Source organism: Barbus barbus, assembly GCF_936440315.1.
Source record: "Barbus barbus genome assembly, chromosome: 19".
NCBI lineage: Eukaryota > Metazoa > Chordata > Actinopteri > Cypriniformes > Cyprinidae > Barbus > Barbus barbus.
Window position 1 is genome coordinate 7,648,358 of NC_136747.1, and position 10,909 is coordinate 7,659,266.

At 36.1% G+C, this 10,909-nt stretch overlaps 1 protein-coding gene across 1 annotated transcript in view; it reads right to left on the reverse strand.

Annotated features, from left to right (window-relative positions):
• The window catches only part of LOC306885703 (glucocorticoid-induced transcript 1 protein-like), a 44,859-nt gene extending 34,681 nt beyond the window's left edge, over nucleotides 1-10,178 (reverse strand). Inside the window, exon 1 of the mRNA XM_079442418.1 lies at nucleotides 8,762-10,178. Within this exon, the coding sequence (XP_079298544.1) occupies nucleotides 8,762-9,149 (388 nt within the window). The 5' untranslated portion in view covers nucleotides 9,150-10,178. The remainder of the gene's footprint in view (nucleotides 1-8,761) is intronic.
• Between the last annotated feature and the right edge of the window lie 731 nt (nucleotides 10,179-10,909).

Consider the following 10,909-nt stretch of genomic DNA (forward strand, 5'->3'; position numbering starts at 1 on the left):
TCCTTTGTTACTCTAGAGTCATAATAACTCAAAATTAGTATAGCAATAGAGTAAAACAAGGTAAAATATACATGAAATTGACTCGCGATATGTTTTAATGAAGCTCACTAAGGGAAAAATGGATGAGACTTGCATGCCAAAGGCCTGAAAACACCATAAAGATAAAGCTGAACATCTGACCATGTTTTGACTCAAATTTGAGGATGATACTCCCAAAAATGTAGTTTCTGTAAGCTTTTATTTAAAAAAAATCTAGGCGTCCTTTCAAAAAAGCCATTTGGAGACCCCAAATAGACACTTTGTAAACAAATGTCCAAATGAGTCAAAACTACATAATACATATATGTATATCAATTCAGAACTGCTCTGCCCACCAAAACACACAATAAAAAACTATTTCTGAACAGCATTTGTAGTGCTGACTCATTTAGTCATTTGGTTAGTCTACAAATGGCATTTTTGAAAAAAAAAACGCCTAAATATTTCCTGAAATAAAATATGAAATAATAAATTTTTTATAGGTAAAGACTTACAGAAAGTACATCTTTATGGTATTTCATTTCAAGAAAAGCTTTGGAAAAGTCATTTGGATATTTTATTTCAAGAAAAGTCTAGGAATCCTTTCAAAAATGCTATTTAGAGACTCCATAAGACACTGCATACTACATATGTATATCAATTCAGAACTGCTCTACCAATGAAACCACAAAAAAACACAAAACTATTTCAGAATTTGAACATAACTAAACAGTCTTTATTCTGAACAATTCCAATAATGAAAACAGTGAACCAAAACAGATTTGATCATTTTTGAACTAGTGAAAACACAAAACATGCAAAATACATTGTTTTTACAACATTTGTATTTTTTATTTATTTTATATGGTGAATATTATGAATATTACTATTTTACTAATATAGTAATAGATTACTATTACTAATATTACTAAATAATAATAAAAAAAACTATTTACAGTATTTACAGTGGAGGAAGACGCTCTAGCAGCCACTAAAATGGTTTTTTTCTGACCATCTGGATTCACCAGACCTCTGAAAAGACAGGAAAGAGTGAGAGAAAAAGAGTGAGAAAGTGTGTAAGCAAAACAAATCAAACTTGCAACACTGTTTACATTTTGTACACACACACACACACACACACGCGCGCACACACACACAATACTCGGGACATACCCACAAACAAACACACCCACACGAACAAAACTCATGTAATCCCCTCATATTATCCCTCTCCGTTGTCATTTTTAGAATCTAAAACAGCTAACATGAAACAAAAGCTGCAAATAACTACATGATAAACACACAAACATTCAAGAGGAGGGTGGAGACACTTACGTGCTAATGCTATCCACGCTTCCCAGCGATCTCCGTGCGTTTTCGGTTACTAAATTAGCCATTTTGTCTCCCCACGTCCTCCAAAACACCACCAAACGCCACAGAAACTCTTCTCAAGTCGAAGATCCATGATGGAGAGATTCAGATGTGAGCTTTGGACAACATCTGTTCGCTGATAGCCAGTCTGTGTAGCGCTGCGACGCCATTATGTGTACGCTTCATGCGTAACCCGAGAGCGCACGAAAACACACGGACAATACGCCGAGCTATTCTCTAAACAATCTTACGTAAACTATTCAAACTGTCAATCACTGTAAACGTCCTTGTGGTTGGCTAACACTTCCATCCATCAAAACTGTGCTGGCGAGGCATTGGCTGGGTTCAAACACCCCTATTGTGATGTGTCCGGATTGACACCTCGCTGACCCATTCACGGACGCGCTTACTGTCCCGGGTTATAACAGCTCCTGCGATTGAAGGAGAGAGACGAGGGAGGGCTATTCTTACTCGGAAGAGACGATTCTGCTGGAAATAGATGGCGTTTCAAAGCTGGAATCCGAATTATAATCGATATTTATTGGAAAATGGACGCTATCGATAACTATAACTCGAATCGCTTATGTAAACAAAGGAGGATCTATCGTGTTTTCCCCTATTTTTTCGTTGTTTTGGATTAAAAAGTGGATGCATTTTGAAGAGTGGACCCTTCTCTTGAAATGTATGCTGGTGTGTCTTGGAATAGTCTGAGCTGACCAGCGCTATTGGCGATCAAACGTGAGTACTGCGGTTCGCTTTGTTCATTTTAAATGGCCGGTCTTTCAGCATTTCTGTTAACCCTTTCCTCTCTGGTGTATTGATTTCAAAAACAAGCTCAGATCGTTAATCTTGAGTGTTTTAGCTTTCAAATGATATATAGTTAATGATAATTGATTGAATATTGTTCTAAAACAAAGGTAATAAAAAGCCCGACCACGCCCGACCACGCCCTTCCGGCCCGCCCACGGGCCGATGCGGGTTAACTTAAACAAACTCACCCATGCTTGTCACATTTTGAATCACAACATCACCACAGTATACAGAAAGTCCTCTTTAACCTTTGGACCCCACAAGTCTCAGATCATATTAAAAAAAGCTGGAATTCATAATATAACTCAGTAAGAAACATTTAGGTTTACGCACTATTTCTTGGTCAGTCCAATAAGAAACTAGGCGAAATCGACTGTCCAAACTTCAGACTGTCAGATTTTATTCTACCACTGAAGCTCAAGATGCTTAAACTGTTATCAAAGCAAAAGTAAAAAAGTAGCAAAAGCAAATACTAAAACATCTTAAATCAAATTATATCATTTGTATATAAAAGGTATTTTAAAAAGCAAAACAGGAGCATTGCATTTCAAATTTATCAACATAATTGCGAACGATCACTTGTTATTTTATAGATTTTTTTTTTTTTTTTTTTTTTACTTTATATGACCTTATACAGTCAAACCAAAAATTACTCAGACACCAGATATCATTTTTTATTTTTTTTTTACTAGTGGGTGCAAGACACTATAGTTAATGTAAGTGAGGATAGCAAAATAAAGTAAACTGTGACATATTATACCCCCAAATTCTTCATACAGTGGACTACCAGGAAAAAACTGCTAAAAATTTGGGACCAAAAATGATTCAGACACTTTGACCCAAGCATGTTTTGCTTAAGTGTTTGTTCTGACACAGTTTAACTGAGTTCTTGTCATATGTTATTACCATTTTCTAAACTACAGCAAATAAACGGTGATAATGTGAACAATGTTGAAGGTGTCTGAATAAATTTTGGTTTGACTGTATATTATACATATTGTTGGTATATGCATTACCCACTGAATGTTGTTCATAATGTAAGGTTTACAATAAACAGGGCATTTCATTTGCAATGTTTTTTTTTATTTTGGGTGGTAATTAAAGCACTGGAACAACTAATGTGTGGTATTGCATATGTAATACAAGATTATAGTCATTAGCAAATCAGGAGGCAGAGCTTACAGCTGTCGAGGTTTATTAATAAAAACAAGAGTTGCTTTAAAAAGGCATATGCTCTGTATCCTGGAAGAATGTATATCAGCCCATAAAAAGTACTTGGACACTTATGCTACACTAAAAAATGTCATTGCCATATATAGAAAATATCAAACCAAGTTAGCAAAGAAATTATGATATATTATCACTAATGTTTGGCATCTTTTGTATTCATTTTAAACAATATATCTGTTGTTTTTATCATTTTCAAAACTTTTTTTTTTTTTTTTTTTTTTGCTAGAAGTGTTTTATTACTATATTCCCATAAATGCACTAATCATAAATGACAAATTGTGTATCTTAAATGTTCAAATACCTTGTATTTGGACATTTAAATGTATTTGCATGTTCAGATATGTATTTCCGTGTTCAGATATTTCAGGTTTTTTTTTATGTTCTCAAACATTAAACAATTTAATACTTGATTTAAAATAATTTGTTGTTGCGGTGCCTTTGAAAAAACATCATATAATAAAAACACAATGTAGGGTTTATGATTAAGGGTCTGCATATCTCTGCAAGTATAATGACAAAATAATTCTATAAAATCAGTCATATCTCTACAATATGGTAGAACTGTGTAAAGCAGCTGTACTAAAATTAAATCTGCTAAAAGTAGGAAACAAGTCTTTTCTGATGACACTGCAAAATGATTTATGGTGCAAAAACACTTATATTCCAGAAATAGCCTTTATTTAATAATTAATGCAAATAAGAAGTGAAGTCAGGGCAAGAAGCAAGCCAGTCTCAAATATAATGTGGAAAAGCCTGAAGCCAGAGCTATTTTCAGACTGAACTACATATGGCAGATTAAAATAAATGCAATCAATCAGATATTGAATTACTATATATTACTATTATATTACTGATAATTGTATAGTACCTCAAAACTAAAAGCTTTAAAATAAACACAAAGAAACACACCAGTATGTCTAAAAACATGTATGGTTTTACATTTGTAACCTACTGTAAACAAGTTCTGCTGTTCAAATAATAATCATTCACATCACCATAACACTCACTGTAGAGCAAAACGATGGCAAACATCCCTGTAAATGTTTCTGGGGTTTCTTATAATTAAAAGGAATTGTTCACTCAAAAAAAAAAAGCAGCTGAAAATGTACTCTTTACCCTCAGGTCATCTAAGATGTAGATGAGTTTGTTTCTTCGTCAGAACAATTACATCAGTTGCTCAGTGGATTCTCTTGCAGTGAATGGGTGCCGTCAGAATGAGAGTCCAAACAGCTGATAAAAACATCACAATAATCCACATCACTCCAGTCCATCAGTTAATGTCTTGTGAAGCAAAAAAGCTGCTGTGTTTCTAAGAAGCAAATGCTATTGCTGTTGCTTGTAGGCAGTGCTTGATTTGTTCATATTTCTCTCGACTCAGTCAAGATGACTTTCTTAAAGAAAGCAATATTTTGAATCGCGGATTTATATTTTGCCCAGAAGCAATAGTATAAAGTTAAAACGTCTTATTGATGGATTGGTTTCTTACAAACACACAGCTTTTCACTTCACAAGATGTTAATTGATGGACTGACGGCACCCATTCACTGCAGAGGAGTATGCACTACATATAATATGTAACATGATTATTAGCCTTTCTAGATTGTACAGTTGTGTGCTAGTCCTTTCTGGCACAGACACAAAGATCAACATGGAAACTGATAAATATAGATATGTTTCATCTGTTGTCATTTTTATGTACTGTAATCTATTTCAAATAAGTCTAGCATATGTTGTAGACAACAGAAGCGAGAGAGAGAGAGAGTGTGTGTTTTGTCATAATAATGCTCTCAGCTCTGGGAGGGGTGTGCGTGCGTGTGTGTGTGTGTGTGTGTGTGTGTGTGTGTGTGTGTGTGATAACAGGCCTGAGTCAGACCGCTGCTACCTTCAGCTCTGCTTCAACAGAACTCCAACACAAAGCCACAGACAAAAAAATGCTATCTACTGAACAAGACAAGCTTAAGCACAACAGAAGAAATGAACTCCCCCAGTCTACACTCACGGTCTATTAAATGAATAGTGCTCAGCTCAACACTGAATTATGAGAGTTACAACTCTAAAAATATCTGTTCATTTAACACACAGCAAAATTCAAGAATTCAAATCTTTGACAGCTTCTGTAATTACAAGAAACTACTGTAAATTAAAAGCCCATTTCTGTCAGTGGACCGTTGACTATATCTCATGCAGTGTGACGTGATTCATTTAAACTATTTGAACTAAAATTATTTTGAAATTCTTGTGTAATTTTATACATTCTGCTTTTACAGGCTTTTATCAGGGATGGGTCACACTTTTTACTAGGCGCTTAGAGAGGTTGACTAGTTTATCCAGACTTTCAAACGGTTTGATAGTGCAAAAGTGTTTAAAGCTTTTAGAGCAATCAACCTACTTAGCTAAATATTAAGCTGGAATATGAAACAAGTCTTTAACATTAACAATTATTTGTTGGATTGTAGGATTTTCACAAATAACTACAAAGATTCAATGTGAAATTGTGAAGTAGAAAGACTGAAATAGTATTTTCTTGCAAAACCTACTCCAATAATCTTTATTTACAACTACATTGCATGACGTTTAAATGAAATCAAAATATAAAATACACATTTTCAACCTAAACTCTTGATGCTGAATATTACAAATTAATAATAAAGTCAATATTATATAAACTTTGAACAGTATAGCACATAAATTAGTGAGTAAAATAGTCAAAATAAATAAACAATAAACATAAACACATAGTAAATATTAGTAAAACATGAAAAAATATAGTAATTGTATCACTTAAAAATACATTAATGAGCAAATATAAGTGTTTTTGTGCACTGCAATAAAATCCAGAAATATATATATTTTTTTCCCAGTGCCTTTTAAAATTAGAAACAAAAATGTCTAAACAAAAGGAACTCAGAAAAGAAAGTTTGCTTTCTTGGCATATTAAGGTTAACGAAAGGAAAGCAAACATTTAAACAGACATCTGCTTCCTGAATTTCTTAAACATATTTCTGTAACGATGAGAGCATACTACTAATAAAAAACAGATAAACTGTCGTCAGCCGAGAAAAAACTACTTTCATAAAACCAACGATATCTCACATATTACTCATATTGCACTCATGAACATTTACCAACTAATGTTGTGATATTTGTCAATTAATAGGGTTGAAGTCTCTTGCCATATTTCTCTGGCAATTCAGAAATTACGTCACAGTAAATCATCATGAAAAGTCATGATGAAATATTATTCATGCTCGCTGGCATCATAATACAGGTTTACTTCAAATGAGATGCACTTCCTGTTAACCTCCATAAACCCTCAGAGAGCTTTAAGATTGTCCTCACAATATAATCAAAAGTGATGGACATTCACCATTTGCCTGTTTCTCTGCTACACTGCCTTACCACAAACACCTATTAATAACCAAAGATCAAAATAATGTCCAGGGATTCGTGAAAATAAATGTCAGTCTAATAGTTTTGATACACAATTAATATAACTATGAGCATAAATAAAGACACAAATGACTGCATACTTGAAACCACAGTTTCCTTCCATAAACACTGACCTCAGAAAGTATTTGGACTCACTGTCTGAATGTGACTACATTATGTACACTGTAAAAAAAAAAAGAAAATCCTTAACATTTACGGTAAAAAAACGGCAGCTGTGGTTGCTGGAATTCTACCGTAAAAATACGGTAACAACATTTTAGGATTTAACTTAAATTTACAGTTAAATACTGTAATTTGATTAACTGATATAATGTTAATATACCAACCTACTGAAGTCCTGAAATCTGTTTTGTACCTTTGAAATACACTGATAACCACCAAATGCAGGTGGTGATGAGAAAGTCACATGATGAGCCAAAGCCCATCACAAGCAGCTTTTAAATATTAACATATACAGAAGGTGCACAGTGTCATTGACACAAGCACTAAACACCATCATGGTGAGACTCATTAAACTGAAACATTCATTTAACAACCCTAATAAACATAACTGATGAGAAAAAACTAAGAAACATAGTTATTTCAAAGAAAAAACATCAAATTCATACAAAATTTGAAATGCAACGCAGGGAATTCTGGGAACATCAGAATTTTACAGGAATTTACCGTTAACCGTTTAACAGGTTATTACTGTAGCATTTTCACAGTCTTTTACCGTTAAAATAAAGGTCATTTTTTACAATGTACAAATTATAATTGGTTTAATATTTAGTAATGAATTAATCAAATGGAATGAATTCTAAGTGTAATTCTTAAGCGCTCAAATCATTGACATCTATATATGATCTCTTACTAGTAGATTAGTGGTCAATATACATTGGTGGAGACGGTGTATAATAATTATTATTGTTAAATCCTCAAACCAATTTCAGTTTAATGACAATAGTGTCCAAGTCACCAAGTTGTAATGCAGTAAATATGGCTTTGAACTGAATAGGAATGCAGTCATGGGAATGAATGAACAGATTCTTAGATGTTATCCTCATTCATGTATCCTAAATATAGAGTCTGCGCCATACAAATCGTTAAATAAAGCTTTAGGCGCTCAATTCGCACCATTTAGGTTTCATAATAATACTACTAATAATAATAATGTGTTATGAAGCAGAACAGCGGGGTTGAGGTTGTGTGTTTGTGAAGAGGCCCCCTGTGTGGCCTAACACACACACACACACACACACACACTCACTCATCCACTTAGCCTCCAATTACCCACGTAATTCTTTCCATCCCTCCTCTGTAAACAACAGCGAATTAACTACAACCCTGAGAAACACATATACCACCTCACATAGGACCGGAGACACCGAAATAGCGCAAATATTGGGAATTGCGCATGTTTACGTAGCTACAAGAGCGCTAGCTTTAGCAGGAGCAGAACCAGCGCGGGCTGTGGCTCAAATCCTAGCGAGCTCACTACATAGACGGCTTCTCACAGGGGGGCGTGCGCGCAGGACGCGCTCGAAATGGGTTCCAAACGACGTCGAGGATTTGTAGGATTTCCGTTGCCTATCTAGGCAGCTCGCTACGTTTTAAGACACAGTCACAAACACCATTATTATTTACATTCTATATGTACGCTTTAAACGCGTTTGGCTGTGTTAAGATTTAGCTAATCATGTCTAAAGCATTTTATGTGTATTCACTGTATATAAGATCCACATAAACCTCGCGTTTCTTTTATAATAACAGTTATAAATGAAGAATGGATGTTGTTTTCATGATAAACAGCCTGACCCAATTAAACGACTCCCGCAGCAGCATAACGTTATGTGAAGATGCTTAAATGAATGGCAGTAGATGAAGCAGGCCTGTTGTTTACCTCTAAGGACAGGTGAATGAGGGCAGCGCTCCGGAGGAGAGCGCCTCTGTCGCGGGATCAGCCGAGCGTCCAGCGAGCCGCTTCCTGCCGGGATGCCGGGACTGGAGATGCGGTTCTGGGCTGAGGCTGTCGGTTCGGTATTGCTTCCGACTGAGATGGAGGAGGAGGAGGAGGAGGAGGGCGCGGGAGGGCGGGTTGGGCTGTGATGCTGATTTCCACGCAGGAGCTGGTAGGGCACCGTGGCGCGAATGGGCTGCAACCGGCTCGTGTTGCCGGCGGAGGATGAGGAAGATGATGCTGCTACAGAGGAGGAGGAGGAAGAGGTGTTGATGGGGGACCCGTTATTGCTGCGCCTGACCCCAGCTGAGTGCACAGGTGATGCTGACATGACTGAACCTAACTATGTGGAAGTTTCACTGCAAAATAGGCGAATAAATTCCTCCCCAGGCATTCATTAACTTAAGTCATTAATTAAACTTCTTTAACGGTTAGGATGTTGGTGTAGCGCGCAGCTTCGGTTTGTCGGTTAGTGCGCTGAGTTTGTAGCAATGTAGTTTCCCTGAACGACGTTTTCCTCCTTTAGTCATGCAGATGTTTGGTTGACGCGGACTAGTCTTTAAAATGTGTCAGGAGGAGTTCATCCGAGTCTGGAAACCTAAAAAAAGTTGACGTTTATCGCGACCGTCGTGTGTCTCAGCACCCCTCTTTTGCCTGGTGTTACTCCAAATGACAGGCACTTCAGCGGCGCAGTCACTGAGCCGCGTGGGCGGGAGCGTAGGCGCTCTCACGGCCTCTGATTGGTGCATCGCATGAACGAACTAAAATATGATTGGTCTGGCGAAAATGATGGACTTTGAGAGAGCCAATGGATTCATTGTGGTTTAGAACGTTTGGGTTCTGTCTTGCTATTGGTTGGGATTGTAAACCGATTGACTAATCTGAAGGTGCAAACATTAGTACTAGACAACACAGATGGTCAGTGTAACGGACCTAACTCAATGCAAAAAGCGCGAGAGGACATTAAAGAGAGGCCGGGGCTAGTTGTCACAAGTGTTGTATCTCAAACTATAATGTTTTAAGTAATATAATATAAATGTGGGTTTCTCTGTCAGTGGTTTTTATATGTTGGTTTCAGCCACGGGTAGAAAAAGATTTTTCATACAGCTGCTGGGCAAACAAGTGAACCACACCTGACACATTTAGACAAGGGTCAACTTACAATTTTAAGTCAAGCTGTCAGGATAAAAATGTCAGGCTGGGGCAAGTTGTCACATGTTTTAAATTTAGATTTGATCATTTGGTTAACCTTTCCATTTGTGCTTGTTATGTACTCTTTAGAAAATCCTTAGATGTGCTAAATAACATTTACAAGATATGCATATACAAAACAGCAAACTGCAACAAAATGTTATCAAATAAGATTTTAATGAAACATCATATTACATGCTCCGAATTTAGCATAAACATCATGTGGGATCATAATCGATGAATTCCGTTCCAGATATAAATCAATAAAGAATCCAGCAAAGGAGTTAAGGTAATATAACATAACATTAATATTTTTATAGAGCAAACACCACACAACTTTGATTACTTCAGTACAGTGTTTTGAAAAGGATAGGTCAGTCAGATACATTAAGAGGAAGCTTAGATGAAATAACCATATCGGACATACAGACAAATCAAAACAAAGACTATTAAAATATTTTTTTATAAACAAAAGTGAGATATGCAGTGGTATCAAGTAAAGTACAGAGGATGTAAGGGAGACCCAGCTAAACTCCTGAGTGCATTGTGTAAATAGCAGCACGCACTATGATAAAACCCATCCATTAACTGAAATTCAGATGAAAGAAAAACAAGAAAAAACAGCTCAACAACTGTGTGGCCTATTCAAACAGAACAGTAAATCCTACTAAAACCCATGTGCATGTGTTTGCAATCAAACTCTGTTCAGATTACATATCTGCCTCCCAAAATGGGGTGCGTCATGTTTAGAACTTCAAAACGTCATGCATTAAAACCAAACAACATCAGTCGAGGTATGCATATTCACACAAACAGAAGAAAAAAAAGCTGACTTCTACAAACAAAGAGATATGATATTGGCCTATTTATAATGAGCCCTGCGATGTCTGTCTCGTGATT